The 26,142-nt window shown below is 40.3% G+C and overlaps 1 protein-coding gene across 1 annotated transcript in view; it reads right to left on the reverse strand.

Annotated features, from left to right (window-relative positions):
• Positions 1-26,142, reverse strand: part of LOC126162390 (tRNA (uracil-5-)-methyltransferase homolog B-like) — a 103,490-nt gene that overhangs the window by 27,069 nt on the left and 50,279 nt on the right. The window contains exons 6-7 of the mRNA XM_049918868.1: positions 22,930-23,072; positions 5,968-6,046 (exon numbers count right to left, since the gene is read on the reverse strand). Of these exons, the coding sequence (XP_049774825.1) occupies positions 5,968-6,046; positions 22,930-23,072 (222 nt within the window). The remainder of the gene's footprint in view (positions 1-5,967; positions 6,047-22,929; positions 23,073-26,142) is intronic.

Below are 26,142 nucleotides of genomic sequence, written 5' to 3' on the forward strand. Positions count from 1 at the left end.
GTAACACTGTGCCAAGATGTGCTGGCTGTGCACCAAGGCATGTTTAGCCACAGGGTGATCCTCATTACCAACAAACACTGTCTGCCTGTGTCCGTTCATGCAAATGGACAGTTTGTTGCTGGTCATTACCACATAGAAAGCTTCACAGTGTAGGCAGGTCAGTCGGTAAATCACGTGGGTGCTGTCACACGTGGCTCTGACTTTGATCGCGTACACCTTCCGGGTTACAGGACTGGAGTAGGTGGTGGTGGGAGGGTACATGGGACAGGTTTTACACCGGGGGCGGTTACAAGGGTAGGAGCCAGAGGGTACGGAAGGTGGTTTGGGGATTTCATAGGGATGAACCAAGAGGTTACGAAGGTTAAGTGGATGGCGGAAAGACACTCTTGGTGGAGTGAGGAGGATTTCGTGAAGGATGGATCTCATTTCAGGGCAGAATTTGAGGAAGTCGTAGCCACATTCAGAGTCTGATACAGTCCCAGAAAGTATCCTGTCACAAGTGGGGCACTTTTGCGATTCTTCTGTGGGAGGTTCCGGGTTTGGGGGGATGAGGAAGTGGCTCTGGTTATTTGCTTCTGTACCAGGTCGGGAGGGTATTTGTGGGATGCGAAAGCTGTTTTCAGGTTGTTGGTGTAATGGTTCAGGGATTCAGGACTGGAGCAGATTCGTTTGCCAAGAAGACCTACGCTTAGGGAAGGGACCGTTTGTTTGGAATGGGTGGCAGCTGTCATAATGGAGGTACTGTTGCTTGTTGGTGGGTTTGATGTGGACGGATGTGTGAAACTGGCCATTGGACAGATGGAGGTCAATGTCGAGGAAAGTGGCATGGGATTTGGAGTAGGACCAGGTGAATCTGATGGAACCAAAGGAGTTGAGGTTGGAGAGGAAATTCTGGAGTTCTTCTTCACTGTGAGTCCAGATCATGAAGATGTCATCAATAAATCTGTACCAAACTTTGGGTTGGCAGGCCTGGGTAACCAGGAAGGCTTCCTCTAAGTGACCCATAAATAGGTTGGCATACGAGGGGGCTATCCTGGTACCCATGGCTGTTCCCTTTAATTGTTGGTATGTCTGGCCTTCGAAAGTGAAGAAGTTGTGAGTTAGGATGAAGCTGGCTAAAGTAATGAGGAAAGAGGCAGGTGATCGGCATGAAAGGAAGTGCTCCATCGCAGCGAGGCCCTGGACATGCGGGATATTTGTGTATAAGGAAGTGGCATCAATGGTTACAAGGATGGGTTCCGGGGGTAACAGATTGGGTAAGGATTCCAAGCGTTCAAGAAAGTGGTTGGTGTCTTTGATGAAGGATGGGAGACTGCATGTAATGGGTTGAAGGTGTTGATCTACATAGGCAGAGATACGTTCTGTGGGGGCTTGGTAACCAGCTACAATGGGGCGGCCGGGATGATTGGGTTTGTGAATTTTAGGAAGTAGGTAGAAGGTAGGGGTGCGGGGTGTCGGTGGGGTCAGGAGGTTGATGGAGTCAGGTGAAAGGTTTTGTAGGGGGCCTAAGGTTCTGAAGATTCCTTGAAGCTCTGCCTGGACATCAGGAATGGGATTACCTTGGCGAACTTTGTATGTAGTGTTGTCTGAAAGCTGACGCAGTCCCTCAGCCACATACTCCCGACGATCAAGTACCACGGTCGTGGAACCCTTGTCCGCCGGAAGAATGACGGTGGATCGGTCAGCCTTCAGATCACAGATAGCCTGGGCTTCAGCTGTGGTGATGTTGGGAATAGGATTAAGGTTTTTCAATAAGGATTGAGAGGCAAGGCTGGAAGTGAGAAATTCCTAGAAGGTTTGGAGAGGGTGATTTTGAGGAAGAGGAGGTGAGTCCCACTGTGACGGAGGATGGAACTGTTCCAGGCAGGGTTCAATTTGAACAGTTCCAGGTCATCTGGATACTTCCCACTGACACCAACCTATCAGAACTCCGGAGATGGGAACTTGCCCTTCAATATATCCTCTCTTCCCGATACCCACCAGGCCTCAACCTCCGCTAATTTCAAGTTGCCGCCGCCGCTCATACCTCACCTGTCATTCAATAACATCTTTGCCTCTGTACTTCCGCCTTGACTGACATCTCTACCCAAACTATTTGCCTTTACATATGTCTGCTTGTGTCTGTTATGTGCGGATGGATATGTGTGTCAAATTTGTGTGTGTGTTTGTTTTTGTTATTGTTATTGTTTCTATCAATGTACCAACACTTTCGCTTGGTAAGTACTATATATATTAAAAACAAAGATTCCATGACTTACCAAACGGGTAAGCGCTGGTAGACAGACACACAAACACCCACACAGAATTTTAAGCTTTCGCAACCATCGGTTGCTTCGTCAGGAAAGAGGGAAGGAGAGGGAAAGACGAAAGGATGTGGGTTTTAAGGGAGAGGGTAAGGAGTCATTCCAATCCCGGGAGTGGAAAGACTTACCTTAGGGGGAAAAAAGGACAGGTATACACTCGCACACACACACACATATCCATCCACACATATACAGACACAAGCAGACATATGTCCATCATAATACTTCCCATTTGTTCAGGATTATTTGTTGCTATGAGGTCAAGTATATTTTCACAAACATTTACGCTTCAAGTTGGCTCCTGAACTAACCGCCCAAAATAATTTTCAGAGAAAGCATTTAGTACAATTTCTGACTATGTTTTATACCTAGCACTGCTTTGAACATGTATTTTTACCAACATATCAAGGATAGACTGAAGTCATCACCAATTATAACAGTAATACTGGAGTACCTATTTCAGATGAAACTTGGGTTTTCTCTGAACTGTTCAATAAATTAATCATCTGCATAAGGGGGGAGGGGGGGAGGGTCAGCAAGAGACCAATTATTAATTTATTCCAGTTGCCAAGCATAACCTCTATCTATACTACCTCACAAGAACTGTCTACTTCAGTTTCATTATAAGATAAACTTCTTCAAACAGCAACAAACACACCACTGCCATTAATCTATCCTTCCTGAACCTGTTAGGTTCTTTTTGAAACTTTCAGTTGAACTTATCTCTGGCTTTACTGAGCTTTCAGTACTTGTAATAAATTGAGCTTTACTGCTTCCTATTAGCTAACAGTGTTGGGAGCATTTGATATTACTAGGTTGTATCCAAACATGTGAGTTGTCATTAGGATACAGATTCAAGTTTCATTCATAAACAAAACCCAACACCAATCCTGAGGCATCCATTCTGTAAGATTTCTTGTCCATCTGTAATGGAGGCCATGGTGTGGTGGCATACGAGTTGAGTTGGTGCTTGTCATGGCATCACGAATGGAGATACACATCATGCAATTGTCTCCAAACAGTTTGATGTGATACATCACAACATGCAGCCTCTTTAAACGCTGAATTCAGCTCTAGATCACTCAGCTCACAGTTGCTTTGACTCAAAAGTTGTAGATATTAAACACCCTGTGCACCTGTCAAATGTGAATGGCCTATGCACTGTAAGTCCTCAGCACTACCTGCCAAATGGAACTGATTCCATCTCTGCATCACATCACTTTGATTCAGGTGCACACGTCAAGCAATGTCCCTGGTTAATAAGCCTTGTGGGCATAACATGATATGTGGACTCAAATCATTGTTCTCAATTGTCCTCAGTGGCATGATAAATGTTCACTCTACCATTTCACAGATATCTGTAATATGTCCCTGTTGATGGTTTACTTTCAACTGAAATGCTGCAGTCCTTTCTAGTGTGCTGTTCTACACTTAGTGCCCATGGTAACTGTGATTATGTTTACAAACAACGTAAGGGGTGGTCTTCCGATCAGTACAGCAACAGTCATAATAGCTACACATCTGTATGAGATACCAGGCCAATGACCGAGCGAAGTTGTGCAGTGGTTAGCACACTGGACTCACATTTGGGAGGACGACGGTTCAATCCTGCGTCCAACCATCCTGATTTAGGTTTTCCATGATTTCCCTAAATCACTCCAGGCAAATGCCGGGATGGTTCCTGTGAAAGGGCATGAGTGACTTCCTTCCCCATCCTTCCATAATTCGATGAGACCGAAGACCTTGCAGTTTGATCTCTTCCCCCAAACAACCCAACCCAACCCAACGCAACCCCAAGACAATGCAATGCTGTCGTTGATGCATGTATTAGGTGAATCAAATGTCCAAATAAAAATTGCTGTTTTTTTTTCAGATTTTCATTAAGGCTTCACATTGTTTTGTGTTTCAAAAGCTGCCTCTTTTTTCATTTCTTTTGTTATTCAGCAAGATATTCATTCACAATATATTTATATGATATGATCCACCAATGGAATTCATGGTGCAATGTAACTCCACAGTATTATTTATTAGTTCATTGTGACTTGGCTTTTGGCTCCTTAGGCCATCGCTCTGCAACAATCACCTCAGTCACTTCCAAGAAGAAACTTCATTATAAATTCGCTCCTCTTATCCTACAACAAAAGCATTTTGACATAGCTGTGTTGTTCTTCCATAACAAATTCTCAGTTTCATGAATATGTCCTGAATATGGTATCTTCATGAAATCTGAGTGCTGGCACCCATCTGTAGTTCTGGGAGGTTCACACAAACAATACAGCTGATTCAGACAGAACACCATGTCTGAACAATCTTGATATAAGAAGAATGAGGCAAGTGTCCTAGAAATTGCCCATTACCACAGTTCAGTATAAAGAGCCATCCACAACCGGCCATTTAATTTTCTTATTATTATTTACATTTTATGGCCTTCATTGGACCACTCTAGCCAACTTTATACAAAGAATTTTTCAGTTTCCTGTCAGCCCAGTACTTCTTCATTCTCTTAGATCTCATCCTTCTTTCTTCATAGGAAATCACTCTTCCTATTGTCTTTTTGTTGATTCTCATTTGCAGTCTGGTTTGTTTTTCTGTGAGTTTCCTGATTTTGTCAGTTTTGTATTTTTTTTATTATAGAGATACAATCAATCATCATGACCCTTTTGCTTGATTAAGCTAAGTCCCATTATTACTCCCAACAACTGTTGCTAGAATATGTCCAGATGAATTGGTATCACGTATCAACCCTCATGTTGGAAAAACTGCATTTGCCATTTAAAAACACCCATGTGAGGCATAGGTGACTTACAAATGCTGTAGACATGCTGACCGTCACCACATGAATGGAAAGATAATATGATTTTCATGCGGCTTCAGCAGTGGCTTTACATCCAGGATTCGGAAAGTAGTTATGTACTCTGGCAGTAAGAGATTCAAGCTCCCATCAAACATACAGCAAGGAATTGGTAATCCCTAACAATTCAGAAGAAAATAAAAAACATACCTCATTAGCCACTCTTCCTGCAAATTATATGCCTATCTTGTTTCAAGAGGTTGAAAAGTTCTGTTAGCTATATGGTAAGCAGCAGTGTTTGTTATAATGCTGTATGATAAGTAATAACATATTATAAATATGGCTCAGTATTTACAGGTATAACAAATATTTGCTTAGAGAAATATCATTGTAGCAAAGTAAATGTTAAGCTCCTAATTGCAGATGAACACCAACTACATATACAGTAAAACTGAGAAGGCAAAAGCTTTTTGTAAGTGGCAGCTTTCTCACTAAGTTACTCAGTTAAATTAAGAGGCTTAAGGCTGATAGTCTATTGTTAATACAACACAGTACACAGATTAAATTTCTATGATGCCTTTGTCTTATGATTATTTATGTATTTACTTTTTCTGTATCTCTGAACGTTTTCCATATTGATGGGATCTGTGGAACACAATGGATGATTGAAAAGGTTGTGCCTTACAGGCACATGCTGCCTTTGTATATTCTGCATGGAAAAATTATTTCTTCAACAATTTCATTCTAAAATCCACATTATTTGGTGTACAAAATTACAGTTGACATAAGACTGTTCATTACATCTATGAAAAGTGTTTACAACTTGGAAAATGCACTTCGTGTAATTAATTATTCATATACATTCACACTTACCAACGCCTCTTCTTCCTGGATTCAGCACTGCAACAATACTTGAGGCAAGAGACAAGTCTTCAAGAACTTTGCGGAGTCGCTAAAGTGTGATAAAAATAAGATTATATTAAATGTAGGATTTTACAAATGCTTCAGGCATAAATCCTGTGTCAAATCTTGATGTTATGACATATATAATGAGAGCACAATGAGACACAAGTAAGTGATACCGATAATTATTTCTAAAATTACATCATAGATATTTCATAGTAGTGAACTACTACCTTACATGATCGTTACATTTGCACATTCTTCAGTATGTTCATTTTGGGTACTAATAAACCACTTCAGCTGTATTTAGTCCTTTATTTTGTAGATCACTACTGGTTTTGTGTCACTAAAAGCCACATCTTTAGGTGAACATATAGCTAAAACATTTGAGCTAAAAGTCTCTGAACTTTGTACCCAACATTCATTGTCCATCAGAACAAAACACTGCCAAAAGGTGGTATGTCATTGAATAAAAAAGCCACCAGATTCCAATCCAATATGGTGTATGCATTGACTTCTCTGGTCTATATGCAACTGCGAACAATGACATACCACCTTTTAGCAGTGTTTTGTTCTGACGGACAATGAATGTTGGGTACGGAGTTCCGAGCTTTTTAGCTTTAATGTTTTAGTTATATATTCACCTGACAATGGGCTTTTAGTGCCATTAAACTGGTAGTGATTTAAAAAATAAAGGACTAATACAGTTGAAGAGGTTTATTAGAACCCAAAATGATAACACATAGATGTGGTTGCCCTACCAACAAGGTTGTATGTCTCCAGTATGTGTATCACAGCCACTGGTATGTGGAAGATACATGAAACTGCAGAAGCAGAGGAGTTTTTATTTTTATTTTTGATGATTCATTTTGTTATGAAAACATATTATGTCTGCCAAATTGCTCCAATACTAACTATAGCTCAAATGACATCCATATAATATTGCGATGAAGTGTCCTGACTTTCTTAGCCCTCCCCTTTCTTATGATTATCATCAGGGTTTTGTTTGTGAATAGCATAGCAGTTTTCATATACTGATTCCTTGCAATGACAAAACAACTAGTACATTGTGAAATTGTTGATAGTTGGCATATTTGCTTGGGGATTACACTGAGTACCATGTTTATTGCATATTTTGGTACCATGATTACTTCTTGTTTTTGTCATCAGGCTGAAGAATGGTATTATGCAGCCCCCATGCTAGTCTATGTTGTGCAAATCCTTTCATTTCTGCATAACTGCAGAATCTTACATCCATTCAAACTTGCTTACTTTATTAACTGAAACTTCAAGTTTATTGTTGCAAGTTACAGCTGCGATTGATAATACTAAATTGTAGTTACAATTGATATCAATAATGGTCACAGTAAAGCATAACCTAAAATGTTTTAACAAATGTATTCAAAAACTGGTCTCCCTCTACAATTTTTATCCTCCACAGTTCCCTTCATTACCAAGTAATTTATTTCTTGCTGCCTCACAATGTGTCCTATCAGTCTCCACCCCTTCCTTCAGTCAAGCTGTGCCAAGATAGATTTTTTCCCTCCAGTTTGATTCATTGCCTCAATTACATCAGCAACCCTGCCAGTCACATGAGTAACCCGTGACTAAGGAACATAGGGACGTATTTACTGTGTTACATTGACCACATCCAGTGAAGCTGCCTGCAGTGGGAAAGCTGAGGTTGTCACAGGCTAGTCATATGAATATCCACAGCAGTTAAATGTAAGGCAGCCTGGTGACAGACTCACCCTTATTTTCCATTATCCAACTTGCCTCTGCAAGTGAACTATGACCACTACTGCTACTACCTGGACTTTATACCAGTTTCTGTCAGGAGCTATTGTTTATATTATTTCTATGAATAACTGTTATTGTTCAGTTTGTGGACTGATACAGTTTAGTTAGTTAGTTTCATGTTCCATGGATCATTTACACAGTAAGTGTTAATGATGTCTAATGAGACATTTTACATTCACATCGCAAATTTATTTGTAAATGGACTACATGCTTAACATATTTTTTTTTTAGTAATTCCCACCCAACACCTCTTAAATATTACAATAATAGACATTCTTCTACGGAACAAGAGCCATTGTCAAAGAGGAGCTTTTCAGTCTGTTTTCAAATTTTACTTTTCTGCCTGTCACACATTTTTTATCTCTGGGTCAGTTATCAAAAATTTTAGTTGCAGCAACGTGCTCCCCTTATTTCGATAAAGACAACCTTAATGTGAAGCAATGAATTTCAATTGTCTTTCTGGTATTGTAATTATGGATATCATTGTTCCTTTTGAACTCCAATGAATTTTTTACAACAAACATCATGGGGGAATCAATATATTGTGAATCAGTAATTAGAACGCCAACTCCTTAAACACATGTCTACAAGATGATCATGGATGAGCACCATGCATTATTCTTAAAGGATGTTTTTGAGCAATGAAGACTTTCTTTCTTATAGATGATTTACCCCAGAACATTATTCCATATGGCATTATTGAATGAAAATATGTCAACTTGCTGATCTGTTTCTCCCCAAGATTTGCAGTGATTCTAGATGCAAATGTGGCTGAATTAAGTTGTGTTAGAAGAGCCAAAATGTGGTTTTTCTAGTTTAAATTCTCATCAATATGGACACATAAGAATTTCAAAGATTGCACCTATTTATTATTTCTCACCATGTGTCACACCTAGATGTGCAAAAATGAATATGTTGTGTCTTTTTAAAAGTGAGGATGAGATCATTCCCAGAAAACCAGTCAAATACACTTTTTAAAACATTGTTTACCATTTCTTCTGTCACTGCACATACACTCGGATTGATCACAATACTAGTGTGATCTGCAAAGAGTACTAATTCTGCTTGTTGTATATTACATGGAAGATTGTTTACATATACAGTGTACTCCAAATTATTAGTGTGCAGATTATCTGATTTGTAAATTTCTTATGCAACTAAAAAAGTGCAATATTTTTCTCTATCAAACAGCAATAAACAACCCACCACATGGGAAAATAAGTGCCATTTCCATCATTTGAATGACTGCCAGGTGACAACAGAGTAACATCCACATTGCTACCACCCAGCTTGTTCTGTGTAAATCAAAAACAAACTCAGTTTCCTGATGTTAATCGGCATGTAACTGTTAATTAAGCAAGTTAAAAGAGATTTGTAAAAGAGATGGATAAACAAAAGAAACATGTTGACATTAAACCAAAAATTAGAATTAACTGAAAGATTTGAGAAGGGGGAAGCTGCTGCAAAACTAAGTGCTGATTTTGGTACTGAATGCAGATTGTTTGGAACATTAAAAAGAATAAGCAAAAAATATAGGATTTTGTCAGAAAATATGATTCTAGTTCTGGATCGTCTGCATGAAAAAGGCACAAAGAGCTCTACAGCTGTTGAATCAGATGCTGGTCTTTTGCAATGGTTAAACCAAAAATGAGCAGAAGGTGTCGTCGTTTCAGGTGTGATGTATGCCAAAAAAGCTTTATTATGCAAACTTTTGGAGTTAGTAGCTGCTTCTTCTGGCAGAAGGATCAAAGGGGTAGGAAGAGGGGTGAAGGAAAAGGGCTGGAGAGGTCTAGGAAAAGGGATAGATTTTTGAAAAATCACCCAGAATTGTAGGTCAGGGGAGACTTACTAGACTGAATCAGTCCCCAGCAATCAGTCTTTCATTCTCATCCTGTCCAGTAAGTCTCCCCTGACTCACAGTTCTGGGTGACTTTTCAAAAATCTACCCCTTTTCCTAGACCTCATCAGTCCTTTTCATTCACCCCTCTTCCTACCCTTCAATCCTTCTGCCAGAAGGAGCCACTAGCTCTGAAGGCTTGTGTGATTATAACCTTCTTTTATCTGCATATTCTGTCGCCGCTTGGTGAGTAGATTTTTTATTTATCCAATTACATTGTCAAAAATGGATTGTTTTCCTTGTTATAGGAGAATACTGTGATTCACACAGTTGGTTGGTTGGTTGTTTTTGGGGAAGGAGACCAGACAGCGTGGTCATCGGTCTCATCGGATTAGGGAAGGATGGGGAAGGAAGTCGGCCGTGCCCTTGCAGAGGAACCATCCCGGCATTTGCCTGGAGTGATTTAGGGAAATCACGGAAAACCTAAATCAGGATGGCCGGACGCGGGATTGAACCGTCGTCCTCCCGAATGCGAGTCCAGTGTCTAACCACTGCGCCACCTCGCTCGGTGATTCACACAGTCAAATGCATTATACAGACTGCAGAAAATACCAAATGGTGCTATTTTATTATTTAATGCTTGTAAAATTTGGTGGCTGAACATGTAAATGGCATTCTAGTGGAGCAATTCTTCTGAACTCCAAACTGTGATTTCCAGAGGATATTATTGTTGCTCAAGTGAGATTCTATTTTACAATACATCATGTTCTCAAAAATTTTGGAAAATGATGTCAGCAGTGAAATAGGTCAGTAGTTATTGACATCTCTTCTATCACCTTAAGGAGAGGTTTGACAAAAAGCTTGAGTTGGTGATGCATACAGATTTTCAATCTGTTGTTACAAAAAGTTTATTTGTATTCAATAAATGCTATTGTCCCAAAAGTGACTGTTAAGTTAGTTACTCAATCTACCCATCTAATATTCAGCATTCTTCTATAGCACCACTTTCCACAAGCTTTTGTTCTCTTCTTGTCTGCACTGTTTATTGTGCCTATTTCATTTCCACAGAAAGCTACATGCCATAAAAATATTTTCTGAAAAATATATTTCTGATGTTACAATATTTTTGTCTTTCAGGAAATATTATTTTGCTACTGCCAGTTTACATTTGTATCCTCTTTGTTTCTGATATTGTCAGTTATTTTTATGACCAAATAACAATACTTTTCTACTGCTTTCAACAACGAATTTCCTAATCTAATTCCTTCAGCCCTATGTATTTTAATTCCAAAACACTCTGGTGCCCTTGTGCCACTTTTTTTCATCTTACAGCCTCTTTTCAAGATACTATCCATTACTTTCAACTAATGTTACAAGTCATTTGCCATGTATGACAGAATTACAGTGTCATCACCAGGTTTTAATTTTTTGTGCTTGAACTTAACTCCAATTCCAAATTTTTCCTTAGTTTTCTTTACTACTTCCTCAGTCCACAGACTGAAAAGGTGGAGTATAGGCTGTAGCACCAATCCACTCATTTCTCAGTTACTGTCTCCTTTTCATGTTCTTTGATTCTTAAAACTACAGTTGGTTCTGTACAAGTTGTAAATCAGCTTTTGCTTCCTGTATTTTATCTCTGGTAACTTCAGTATCAAAAAGATTGTATTCTCTCCAGCATCTGCAACATAGTGGCTTAACTGTGGCAACAAACATACTAGTTCTGGCATAATTGTACCATACCATTTCCAAGCACATCAGTGTTTGATAGGAAATGATATCACATGAAGGGATGTTTTACAATGACATTATACTACATTGTCCACATACCCACACACAACTGCAGCATTAACCTAGTTCTGACCACAAAGTACACCAATTTTTGTCAACATTAAAATGGATTTAATATCAAGGTACAGAGCAGGTCCATAGAATAGCTGCTTGTATGTTCCAGTTGTAGCTGTATTGCAGTCAGCTTCAACATCACAGACTTGCTTGTGGATTGTAGTGTGCCACCTGTGGACACAGTGAATTATGTGTTTATTATGTATGCGTGTTTCATTTACAGGTTACATATAAAATGTTGAGCAGGAAAGGGGTAGGGGGCAACAACTATGAATAATTTGGTAAGAATAAATATGACACACTTGTGAGCTCTAGCAATTCAGGGAGCTGATTTTAAAAACCACAAGCTTTCCTGTGATATCAATTGTTGTGTATCAGATAGCATTTGGGAATGCACACAACAGTGAAACCAAATGCAGAAACTGTTAACTAAATGGCTGATCAGTGGTGTCATAATATTATGCATACACTTTAACTTAGCTGATCCCAGAGGGAGATGAAGCATTTCAGCCATGTGTAAATTGTTATGGGGAGAGGAGTGATGAAGAAGGAGCAGGACCCATCTCTCTTAAGCTATGTGGGCACCACATCCAGGCTTTGGGCATCAGTGTGAGCACCTACGGTAATCTTTCTTATATGAGAAAGATTTGCAAGCAGGGCCTGTGATGGGCTGCTTCATGACACATTCCAGCACTAATTAATCAAATATACACAGTCCAAAGGCCCAAAAAAGTGTGCTAAATAACAGCATATTCTGAACAATACCAATGGCTAATATTTAGTGCTCAGTGGAACAAAGCACAAGACAAATCAATAACAAGTATCATAAGTTTAATGATACTAAATTATTTTGCATTCTGACATAATTTAATCTTCACTTTATCAGCTATGTCAAGCTGCTTTTCCTACAGCTAAGTCTGCTAAATATGATGATATAATTTTGATGTTACAATACTATTAATTTTTATTTTCCTCTAATAATTTAAAGCCTTTAACATATTCAGTTTTTTTATACATTCACCTTAATATAATCACACTACAGTATGTGATAAAATATTGAGGTCATCCAGAAAGAAAAGATGGTATAGTTATAGTAATGAAATACACTATATTTATTGAAAAAAAATTCTATTACATACATGAAGCTTCCTTCACTTCTCTACATAATCACATCCTACATTTAAAAATTTGTCATATCTGCTCATGAGCTTCAGAATTTCTATGTTATACTCTTCTGCTACCAGTTCATTAAGCCAAGTGGTCACTGCATTCACCAGTTCTTCACTGATTCCAAAATGTTTACCTACCAGACACTCTTTCAGCTTAAGAAAATGGTGGAAATCACAAGGAACAAGTCAAGACTATAGGGTGGATGATCACAAATTCCCCACCCAAATTGATCCAGAAATTCTTGACTTGCAACAGCAGTGCAAGGGCAAGCACTGTTAAGGTGAAATGCACATTTCCTCAAGAAAGCATTCTTTGCCTCCTATTTTGCAAGGCTCATTGTAGTTTTCACAGATCAAGAGTTGGAGAATGCAGTGACCACTTACTGAACTGGCAGGAGAAGAGTGCAACATGGGAATTCTGAAGCTCATGACCAGATACAACAAATGTTTAAATGTAGGAGGTGATTATGTAGAAAAGCAAAGGAAAGTATGTAACAGAATTGTTATTTCGTTTTTCCATATTTGGAGAGTGGTGATGCTGCAATCATTGTTCAATTAATGAAAATCCACTCCAGTTGCTTGATTAGAATTTTATTACGTCCACATGACTTTGTCCAATAACTATTGTGGTTTTCATTTTGTATAACTGAATGGCCTTTATTTTCTGGACTTTCTTTGTATATACATACCACCTGCCATGCACTTCACAGTAGTTTTCAGAGGACAGGTGTACAGGTATATACACAACAGTGCAACAGACACATGTAGTTTGGATATATTTAAATAAATATATACTATCACTAATACAGTGGATCTGGATGTATACAAAATATTACACCACAGATAATGGTGTATCGCAATTTTTTAAGTGAGTATAAACATCTCTTAATCAAAAATTGTTTTACTTTGCTGCAGAAAGATTTCTATGTATTTTCTTTTTATCATTTTGCAACCTGTTAGGGGAATATCTTCAACCAGCAAGTGAATTATGATCGATAGCTCTTTTATCACTTAGCATCACATTCTAATCATGTCTGGTTTGTTTACAGTAATTATGAATGTCTCAATTTATAATGTTATGCTCTGCATTGTCCTTCACAAACACACACAGCAAATCAGAGTTAACAAAATCAAATTATAGTTAATGATATAGTCCCTAGATGATAGGTACTTACTTATAAGCGGCAGTCAAATGGAAGTCAAACAGATAAAAAAAAGTAAGTAAACTTTTATTATTTCAAAAGCAATTGTCATAACTGTTAATGGTTAATATATTTATCCCACTGATAGGCAAGAGGGTCAGTGCCTTCATGGAAAAATGTTAGTGGTTGCCTATGGAACCATGATTGTACCTAGGTGTGCATTTCTCCATCTGAATCAAATTGATGGCCATGAATGTCTTTATTCAGGGCTCCAAAAATAAAGAAATTGCAAGGAGAGAGATTGAGACTGTGTGGAGAATGGGTAAGAGATTTCCACCAAAACTTCTGCTGCATAGCTGAAACAAACTTGCCAACATATGGATGGGCATTATTCCGCAACATAATGATGTCATTTCTGAGGATGTGGGCTTGATGGTGCACTTATTGAGACGTGTCAATGTACTGCTGTGTGTTAACTGTGGTGCCATGTTCCAGAAAGTTAATGAGCACTGAGCACTTGCAGTCAAAGAAGAAGATCATTGAGACTTTACCAGAGCAGGTATGCCTGCTGTTTTGATTACACTGCAAAAGTTTTGCTGGGAAGCCCTTACACATTCTCCATAAAGCCCCTATGTGATTTCCACATTTTTGGAGTTCTAGAGAAAGACATTTGTGACCACTGATTTGCTTTGGAGGAAAAGGTGGGTGCCTGGATACTATCATGGTAATGTAGGCACCCATAAACATTTTGCCATGGAGGTATTGACCATCTTGTCTCTCAGTGGAATAAATGTATTAACTGTTATGGTGCTTAATTTTGAACTAATGAACAGTTTGATTACTTTTTTTCATCTGTCTTGTTTTCATTTGACGCACCGTATACATTGTAAGTAGCAGTAGTTATTATATAGCTGCATGAAAAGTAGTAATATACCATAACTAGGACTTTGTATTTGTAGATGTATGTAACTATTTTCTTTAAAAATTACCAATGCAGTCACATAAATACTGAACTTTCCTTATGAAATAAGCAGCAGCTCTATGTAAAACTGAGGAAGCAGCAATTTTTTCCCAAAGTAACAGCTTCTTCTCAAAATTTAACAGCATATGCACAGAGGTGTTACCAAGAGCATGGTGTGATAGGCCCCTATCTAGGGCTCATGCACAGAGGCAGCGCTGAAACTGTCCGTAAAAGAAAAAGACAGTTTAAGAATTATCCAGGAGAAATGCACTCTTCTGCCTCTCGTGTTCCTATCTTCTGAATATGAGAAGTAATCTTTGTCCCTGCCCACATCTGTGAACACATGTTACTGTAACAGTGTCATGTCGTCCAAGTAGCATCATACAGAAATAACCACTACCAGGTGATGTTTACTGGTAACATATTGTATGTGGCAACGGTGTGCTTGACTCACAACTCACTCATGTTCAGCAATGGAGTTCTTGCAGTTACTTTGCTATGACACTGACGGATCTCAAAGGTGATGAGCAGGTGTTGAATCAAATATAGTATTTGACCAAAGGCTTCTGCTTTCTGCTGACTGAGGCTAGAGCAAGACTTTTTAATCTAGAAGGCTTTGGAGTTTTTGATAGAACAGTAATGGAAATGGAGAACACATCTCACGCATATCACATCACTTCATCTGACTTTAATTTTCTGATACTAATCACCTTAAATGAAAGATCTATATCTTAACTGAAGTTGATTTTTGAGCCAAATATAGCAGAAGCATTGATGCAGTGGAGGTAGTTAAGGGAATGAAATAGCTGCTTTCAAGTTCCAAGTAAAGAAGACAATGAATAGCATCCGCACGGCTTCCCATTTAGATATTTCAAACAATTTTTCAAAGTATGACCTAAGAGATGCTTACCCAAACACCAAATTATCACTGATGATATTTATAACAATGTTAATGACTACAGTGTCTTGTGAAAGCAGCTGCAACAAATTAAAGATGATAAAAAACTACCTGTGATCGATTGTGGATGAAAGCCTGTGAAATTTAGCTCACTTATTAACAGGCAATACAACTATTAAACTTGACTTCAGTTAATCAAGGAGTTTACTTCCTAATAAAGGTGTACTAACATTCTCAGTTGTGTTGTGTGTCCGAGTTACAACACAAGTGATGAGTGTGGGATTGTTCTTCACATGGTTTTCAATCTCTGGTTGAACCTCTGGTGCATCTACAATGAATGACGGTGTTACGGATGAGTTTTTACACCCGCTGATTGATCAGCAAGGGGTTCTTACTGCAGCATTGCAGCATCTCAGTCAGCAGCAGAAGGCATTTGCCACAGTGCTACACATCACACCCAGGTATTGTAAACACTTGCCTCTGTTTGGACCAGTTAATGTCTGCTTCAATCTAGGCCACCCGCTGCATCACCCCTTGCACCTCCTGTTTTGTCAGTCACTACCCCAGTCACTTATCCCCCACCATTTCCAGCTTATGTTGAGTCTGTCAAAGAATGGGAAGCCTACAAAAAATGGTTGCAGCAGCATTTTCATGCATCTGGTTTGATTGATGTTACCTTATGCTGTGCTTTCTTTTTGTCTTGGTTATCACCTCATATGTATCAACTCCTTTGCCAACTGCCCCCCCCCCCCCCCCCCCCCTGTAGGATCTATCTTCACTCTCCTTTATAACATGTGAGACATTCTTTTGAAATACTACTGTAAACAGACGCATGTCATTGCCGCTCTTCCTGTAAGACTTGGGCACTGCGCCTCATGATTTAAGCCATCATTGTCACTGTGTCACTGATATATATAAGGAGTCATATGCTGATCGAACGTTTAATGATGCAATGATTCGGTTGGCCCTGATCGTGAGGTTTGTGAGTGCATACAATTAGTTTTTTATTGATGTCAAGATTCATCAGAAGATTTTGCACATGCAAGTTGAAATTGCTGCTGCCATGTCATCACTCAACTTTCAAATTTCACCCCTCCCTCTCCGACGTTCTGACTATTGCACAATCGTTTGAGGCTACAAGGGCTGCAGGTACTCAAATTGTGGTGTGAAATTGTAGAAGTTCAACCCGCGTCCCCCCACCATTTGTCAGGTGGTTCACTGGAAGATGATACAGTGGCAGCAAGTGCAACAAAACAGGCCACACTGCTCCTGTTTGTAACAAAAAATTCCAGCAGCCTATTGCAGACACCTATATGAATGTCAATTGTATAACGGCAATCTCCGTTACATACAATTAGTTTTTCATTGATGTCAAGATTCATCAGAAGATTTTGCACATCCAAGTCGACATTGTGGCTGCCGTGTCATTACTCAACTTTCAAATTTACATGGACTTTGGTTCTCTCCCTATTGCACCAGTGCCATTTACATTAGTCGCCTACAATAAACAGAGCACTCTGATACTGGATAGTTTCTCAGCCCCAGTTAGACATAAATTGGTGGTTCATCCACTGATTTTTGTGGTGGTGAACAATGCATGCACCAAAATTTATTTGGTTTGGGCACCTTTAACCTTTTTGGGTTTACTATTTCCAATGAAGTTAACGTCATCTCTGATCAAGTGCGTTATACACAACTCGACTCTTTATGCCCTGAATTTTCCGACGTGTTTTCTGCTAGCTTGGGTTGTGCCAATAATTTCAAAGCCCACATCACCATGAAACCTTTGGCAAAACCCTTTTCTTTTTGGCTCGCCCGATGCCAATGGTGCTCTGTGACCAAGTCAAGGCAGAGCTTGACTGCCTCACAGCCCCCGAGGTTGTCCAATCAATCGCATCCAGTGAATGGGCTACACCTTAATCATTGTGAAGAGGCCGTCAGGACGGTTAAGCCTTTGCGGTGATTTCAAAGTTTCAGTCCACGCCCAGTCTATCACTGACACATATCCCTTGCCGTGCCGTGATGAACATCTGCTAAATTCACTGGTGGTCAGTATTTTCCCAAGATTGACCTGTCCAATGCATATTTGCATCTTCCCAATGATGCTGACTCTCAATGGCTCTAGGTCAATAACATGCCTTTTGGTTTGTATCAGTACTTGCAGTTACCATTTGGCATGGCCAGTGGCCCAGCGGTTATTCAACAGTTTCTCAAACAACTCACGAGGTCTGTGCCCCTAAGCTGTGCCAACTATCTTGATAATACTGTGGTCTCTGGTTCCTCTGCTGCTTATGTATGCTCTTTTTAGTGTTACAGGCTGCCGGGTTAAAATGCAATTTGGAAAAGTGCAGCTTCTTTCACCTTCTACTGTTTATCCTGGGTTCAAGGTCTCTAGTGCTGGTATCAAATGGCTTTATCAGAATGTCTACACTGTTGTGGGTCTTCCACATTCTGCATTGGTCAAAGAGCTCCAGGTTCTTTTTTTAGGTAAGATTGCTTATTATTATCAGTTTTTGCTGCAGGCAGTATTGCTTGCACAACTGGTACATGCCTTGCTGCATAAGGGGACATCTCTCCACTGGTTGAAAGCATGTGAAACAGTGTTTTCCAAACTGAAGTCTTTGTTAGAATCTGCACCTTGCCTCATAGCTTACCAATTGAGTCAACATCCAGTGTTAGTAACAGTGGCGTCCCACCATGGAACGGGGATAGTGTTGGCTCATAAGTGTCCTGGTGGCTCCAAACAGCCTATTGCATCTTGTTGAAGACGCTTAATTCGGCTTAGACTAGATATTTACAAATAGAAAAAGAATCACTTGCCATTATTTATGTATTAAAGAAGTTTCATGTTTTCCTGTACAGTGTAAAATTCCATCTCACAAGCCATCGTTTTGCTGTTCAACCCTTCATGTCATTGACAGACAAAGCAGTGCAGAGCCTTCAACATTGGGCACTGTTCCTCTCTCAGTACAACTACGAAATTCACTTCTGCCCCACAGCTAAACATGAGAATGGTGATGCACTTTCCCGTCTCCTAACCAGTCCAGACTCAGTTCTTGATCAGGAGGAGTTACTCTGTTTCCATGTTGATGAATGCACTCAACAAATTGTTGATGTTTTTCCAATCATACTCGAACAGTGCAGGCTAGTGCTACTAATTCCTACTTTATGGAAAGTGATACGTTGCATGCAACATGGCTCGCCTGAGGAGTCTCCATCATGGGGGATCCAACACCCTCCATAACTAATATGTGTTTCAGCATTATTTCTCTGTCATTGATGATTTTCTACTCCTTGATATGGATTATTTGGCTCCTCAAATAGTTATTCCCTCGGCACTCCATTCGGAGATCCTGCAATTGCTGCACAATGATCACAGGAGAGGAGTCATGCGCCAAGGCATTAGCCCACCATCATGTTTTGTGGCCTCGTTTGGGCAGTGGCATCACTCATTTGGTTATGGTGTGTTCTCAATGTGCACTGCAGGAAGCTGCCCCGAGGGCAACGTTGTCTCCATGGCCGCAACCTTTGCAGGCCTGGCATTGTCTCCACATCAGTTTTGCCCACCCTTTCCTTAATGCATACTGGGTAATAGTAATTGATACATATTCTTGGTTCCCATATGTTGTTCACTGCCACTCAACTTCGGCCTCTGTCACTATCGCAAACCTGTCAAAAATTTTTTTCATCAAGGTTTTCTGGCAATATTGGTCTCTGACAACATTCCTAAGTTTGTGTCGCACGAGTTTGCCTCCTCCTCCAATGCCTGAGAGATGTGCCACCTTTTCGCCCCACCCCTCCACCTGCAGTGCAACAGTGAGGCCAAAACACTTAGTTCGAGCATTCAAAACGCAAATGGAAAAGTATGTGCCTCGGTAGCCACCTGACGTTGCCTCGGATCAGTTTCTGTCTTCCTATTGGTTCACGCTGTTCAACGACAACAGCACCACCAATCTGCTCCATGGGTGTAACCCTGAACACTCCAGCATCTCCTGCAGCCTGGCCAGGGATGCTAACCCGAGTAGCCATCATCCTGTTTTCAGCCCAGGGTGGGTGTCTGGGCATGCAGATGTGGCCATCGCCCAAAATGGATTCCTGCCACCATCTCCTGATGCTGTGGCCACCCGGCCATCCTGATTTAGGTTTTCCGTGATTTCCCTAAATCGCTCCAGGCAAATGCTGGGATGGTTCCTTTCAAAGGGCATGGCCGACATCCTTCCCTGTCCTTCCCTAATCCGATGAGACCGATGACCTCGCTGTCTGGTCTCCTTCCCCAAAACAACCAACCAACCAACCTGTGGCCACCTTCTGCAACGTCCATGCAGAGGAGGACCTCTGTGCACATCACTGCAACCAGCTGTGCCTGCATATGGATAACCAGACAACCCCAGCCGGGACACTGATGTCACAGTGCCAATCTCTGTCACTTGATGGATCACCTGATGTGGCCGAGGTCCCCCATCACTGGTGGATGAAACTAGTGCAGCTTCTCCAATATCACTACCAATACCAATGCAGCTGCTTTCCACACCAGAGCCGTCTCCTCCGCCTCAGTCACCTACTGCAGAGCACCACCACCACAACCAGGCCCTGGACCTGATGTGGACATGGAGCTCATGCTGATGTCACACATCCTCCTACCATATAGCATGACATGATAAGGCGAAACACAACACTGCCCGCACCCCAACTACTTTTGACAAAATGCCTCAGTGTCAGCACGTCATCTCAGTCAGAACCTCAAGGAGGAAAACGCCATGGACATCTCGCATATCTCACCTGTTCCCCAAGGGAAGCGCAATGAAGTAACGCGTGCACATTTGAAAGCTGTACACATTAGCAGTGTGTTGTCAACTGTGAGAGTGCGCTGCAAAAGAGCAATACAGTGAACTTCCAATAGAGTCCACCATGGGTGAGTGCCTATTTAAAAACTGCCTCGCTATGCTCACACTCAATTATCATGTTATTACTGCTTGCATATATCTGCCTTATCTTACAGTGTTCAGTGTATGTTATGGTGATTGGCATACATGCCATGGGCTAATAAACTTGTGCTAACATTCTTGGTTATGTTGTGTGTCCAAGTTACAATTGCAAAGGAATATTTCATCAACTCTTAATCATAAACATTTTATTTCTAGATAGAAATCTATGCACTACTGATATATTACAAGGAACACACAAAATCTGTTCTTCATTATATATGCTAAAACCAATGTACAGTTACTGCCAAAGAAAATAAGATATAGGGTTTTCTTTATTATTTTCTTAGAAAGATTCAAAAACTTGTAATTTATTTACTATTATGACATATTTAATTTGTTGTGTGCGATTAAAGGAAAGACCTATCTACAATGTGTTTTTCTTATATACACACATCAAAAAAAAATTTTTTTTGCATCACCTCAAATCCAGGAGTTCCGGAAACTGTACAGAAAATTGGAATAGATATCAACATAAACATCATTCCTGCCTTTTTTATTGCTCATGAAAACCACACATTGCACATTCTACCACCATACAGTGACTCCTTCAGAGGTTGTAGTCGAGAGGTTGTACACACCAGTATTTCTAATACCCAGTAGCACATTCTTTTGCAGCCGGCCGGCGTGGCCGAGCAGTTCTAGGTGCTTCAGTCTGGAACCGCGAGACTGCTATGGTCGTAGGTTCGAATCCTGCCTCGGGAATGGATGTGTGTGCTGTTCTTAGGTTAGTTCTAAGTTCTAGGGGACTGATGAACTCAGATGTTAAGTCCCATAGGGCTCAGAGCCACATTCTCTTGCATTGATGCATGCCTGTATTCATCGTGGCATACTATCCACAAGTTCATCAAGGCACTGTTGGTCCAGATTGTCCCACTCCTCAATGGCGGTTCAGCGTAGATCCCTCAGAGTGTTTGGTGGGTCATGTCATCCACAAACAGCCCTTTTCGACCTATCACAGACATGTTCGATAGGTTTCATGTCTGGAGAAATGCTGGCTACTCTAGTTGAGTGATGTCATTATCCTGAATGAAATCATTCACAAGATGTGCGTGATGGGGCATGAATTGTCATCCATGAAGATGAATGCCTCACCAATATGCTGCCGATATGGTTGCACTATCGGTTGGAGGATGGCAGTCACGCATTGTACAGTCATAACAGCGCCTTCCACGACGACCAGCGGTGTACATCGGCCCCACATAGTGCCCCCCTGAAACAGCAGGGAACCTCCAGCTTGCTGCACTCACTGGACAGTGTATCTAAGGCATTCAGCCTGACCGGGTTGCCTCCAAACACGTCTCCGATGATTGTCTGGTTGAAGGAATATGTAACACTCATTGGTGAAGAGAACATGATGCCAATCTTGAGTGGCCCATTTGGCATGTTGTTGATCCCATCTCTACCGTGCTGCATGGTGTCGTGGTTGCAAAGATGGACCTCGCCATGGACATTGGGAGTGAAGTTGCACATTATGCAGCCTATTGTGTACAGTATGAGTCGTAACATGACGTCTTGTGGCTGCACAAAAGTCATTATTCAACATGATGTCCTTGCTCTCAGGGTTTGTCCAAGCCATAATCTGTAGGTAGTGGTCATCTACTGCAGTAGTAGCCCTTGTGCAGCCTGAGCGAGGCATGTCATCAACATTTCCTGTCTCTCTGTACCTCCTCCATGCCTGAGCAACATTGCTTTGGATCACTCTGAGACACCTATACACTTCCCTCATTGAGAGCCCTTCCTGGCAAAAACTAACAATGCAGACGTGATCGAACCACAGTATTGATCGTCTAGGCATGGTTGAACTGCAGACAACAAGAGCCCTGTACCTCCTTCCTGGTGGAATAATTGGAACTGATCGGCTGTTGGACCCCCTCCGTCTAATAGGCACTGCTCATGCATGGTTGTTTACATCTTTGGGTGTCTTTAGTGACATCTCTGAACAGTCAAATGGACTGTGCCTCTGATACAATATCCACAGTCAATGACTATCTTCAGGAGTTCTGGGAACCGGAGTGATGAAAAACTTTTTATGATGTGTGTATCTTAATATTTGTCTGAATTCAGAGGCCTAAGTAACATTCAACTCTTTGCAATCACTGTTACGATATTAGATTTTCCTTTTCCCCCATCTTTTGTCTAGCTTTATAAGAAGAAATCAATGACAATATTATTCCTTTGCTTAATACTTGTTACAGAATATCACTCATGACACTGTGATTGGACAAAAATTTTCCAAAACAATTAATTTAATAAGTATTCCCATACAAATATTATGAGAAAAATGAAGCACATACTTACTTTCTCAGCTCTACCAAAAAAGAACTCTGCATTGAATACTTCATTAACAAGTGCATTGTGTCTTGCATCTACAACAGCATCTCGAATTTCTTCTATACCCACTGTTCCTCTAACTCTTTTTGCAGCCAATATACTGATTGTGCCTAACAAAAATTAAAAGTAATTACTCAACTAAGCAAGAATTATGCTGTATTTGGTATTTTCTACATTATGAAATGAAAACACTCTAAATACAGAATGAGTTTGATCAATAAAATTAATGTAAGGATGCTTTATTGATTGATAATAGCAGTAATAATGAATAATTTTAAGGACTTTTATATTATTATTATTATTATTATTACTAATAATAATATTAATATTACTATGCACCTATACATTGGAGAAGGTTTCAAAACACAAAAGATATGATGAAAATCAATACTTGTCTAATAATTAGAGCTCCAAAACAAAATCCCTTTAAATATTTTCTGGCTTTGGGGGACACTATATTGTTTTTGAACATGGTGGAAGTTAGTAGAATATGAAGTGTAATGTGTAATAATTTCTTAAAGTGGGTACACACTTGCAAGCAGCATTCATTTGAGCAGTTAATGTGGTTCATCTGAGCAGTTAATGTGGAGAGCCTTGCCTAAGCGTTGTGTGACTACAATGCCCATAAGGGCACAGACAAAAGTGATGGTACCACTGAGCTAGAGCATCACTTTGTGCTCAACAGAAAAACCAACAGCAGGTGAATGCTCCTGTGCTGCTCACGAGCAACATGCACACTTTTGTGCAAAACATGAACCACTTGGTTCGCAAGTGTATACATATCTTTAAAAAGAGTATCATATTCCATCCCCAAATATTAGAATCAGATAAGAGAAACATATTATCTCTTATTAAGGAAACAGTGGCTTTTGCGTGGATGGCCATTAGTTAAAATCAATAGGGAAAGTGTGACATTTACTAAGATCTAACTCATGAAAATTCATCCATCTGTATAAAGTGGTCTCAAAAAGTACATTCCATATTATAAGTGAAGCCTTGTTCTATCAGGAGAGGCCACAGTAAAGTGCAGAGACATCAATGGAACTTTTGTAAAGTGGTGAATGCTGTTGTAAATTCAGGTAGTGTCTCAGTCCTGCCCTGAATTTAGAATAAAACGTGCAAAATACTGTGTCCATAGCAATGTTTTCTTATTGGATCTTACAGTACAGCATGTTACTAGAGACAGAAAATTTTAGTAAAACAATGAAGCATAAGTTTGGTACTTTGTTGATCAAACCAGGTGATTCTCTGTAATTCATTCTGGGATTCTTTCTGGCTGCTGATAACAGCAACAATACAATAATTATTCAGTACACAAATCTTGAGGATTGTTTCATTTCTGAGTCAGCTCCTGCGATCTGCTCATCAGGTAATGAGCTATCTCATGTGACACCAACAGGTCAAGTTTTTCCCAGTATGAGAGAGAGAACTTCTCAACCATTACAGAGACTATCTGACATCTTGAACATACCCACAATACTCAGAGATCTACACAGTGATAGAATTTGTAAAATAGTGTAACACCAATAAATGGTTAAGATTGTACAGGATGGTCAATGTTCAATTTCCTGTGACCAGAGAAATCGGTGTTATGGCAAGCTCAGTAAATAAAGAGTCACCACATGAAGAGGAAAGGTAAAAGCAAATGTTGCCATGCTTCTTCTGTTTCAAAGACAGTGCAGAGTCAGTAAGTGTTTGAATTACAAAGGGGTAGAATACTCAGTATCCAGAAAATTCTCAAAGTTCGCAATCAGATACAGTTCTTTAATGCTAATAGTTTGTTTACTGTCATGTACTATGTTGGGTTTTAAAGCTCATTTAAGTCATATGTCTGGTACTTGCTGACAGATTTTCATAAATATTATTGTATTTTCTGATTCCCTTAAAAACTTATTAAGCCTACTCACAAGGATTATACAGACAGCAAAGGTAAAACATAAATAAAATTGGAGAAATATATTATTTTTTCACAGTATGGGGTACAGCAGTTTCTTTTGTAGTGAGAATAGACCTACATATAGAAGATAAGGACATCCCTGCTCTCCTTACACATCTTTGTAGTTGAGTGTGTCTTTTTTTATTTGTCAAAGACACACATAATCTGAACCTCATTGCACCTGTCTCAGTGGAATAGATCTTTCATGTGCTGAAGCTTGGTTTGGAGGTTGTTGTCGTCATTGATTGAACAGGCCCTGTGGCCACAGTGTTAAGCACATTCAACTATGCACCACTGTACTGAATGATGACAGTTGACTGTACATAGGCATGAATCTTTGTATATCTTCTTCCTACAATATTAAAGGAACATCTCCACCCTCTATGAGTTCAACTGTGAAAGTAACGTTCTGACAGATGCCGTTAATGTGATTCAGTAACTTACTTAGAATTTGTCTGTGGTACTCATAATTGTTGATGTAGTGTCAGTATCCACTCTTTTAGCAAAAGTAGTAAGAACTAGTGAGAAAGTCACCGTGAAGTATTGCATTAGCAGCCACAGGCCAGTAGCCACTGTGTGGCGACGTACAGGTCAGAATAACATACACATAATTGCTATACGAAGCTGTGCTGAGGGGAAAAATACATCGCACAGCAGTATTGATGGTAGTGGGCAGATCGATGTCACCACACATTAGGGCATGTCTCTTGTTATGGAAGGCATGAATAGGTGCCAGGTTTTAGTGAAACAAATGCACCTTGGAGCAATATAAATAAGCCTGAATTTTGATGCAGAAGCACTTCTCATCACCAAAGTCCAGCAGCACTAACATGATGCCAGACAGCAAGACGATGGGCATTGCCAGCTGTAACCATGGGTTTGAGACTGGGCTGTGCCTGCTGCCGTCAACACCAGGTTCCTCACTGGACTTGGTGCCACAGTACTGCCAAACTACTGGCCACACCTGCTGTCACCAGTACTGAGGTCTCCCACTGGGACTTAGTGCCACAGAGACTGCCACCCTCCAGCTCCTGCCAGGGAGCAGCAGGTTGAATCCCATGCACAACAATCTCGACTCGAGGGCCATTCCAGACACTGTCACTGATGGAGCAGTAGCACTCCATAGCTGTAGTGCTCATGGTCTAAAGATGCCAATGATGATCCACGGGCCTGCTATCAACATTACAGGGCACCTAAGCAGCAACCTCTCACCAGCAGTGAGGCGAGTTTTGCTTCACTGGGCC

The sequence above is a fragment of the Schistocerca cancellata genome, chromosome 2 (assembly GCF_023864275.1).
Source record: "Schistocerca cancellata isolate TAMUIC-IGC-003103 chromosome 2, iqSchCanc2.1, whole genome shotgun sequence".
NCBI classification, from domain to species: domain Eukaryota; kingdom Metazoa; phylum Arthropoda; class Insecta; order Orthoptera; family Acrididae; genus Schistocerca; species Schistocerca cancellata.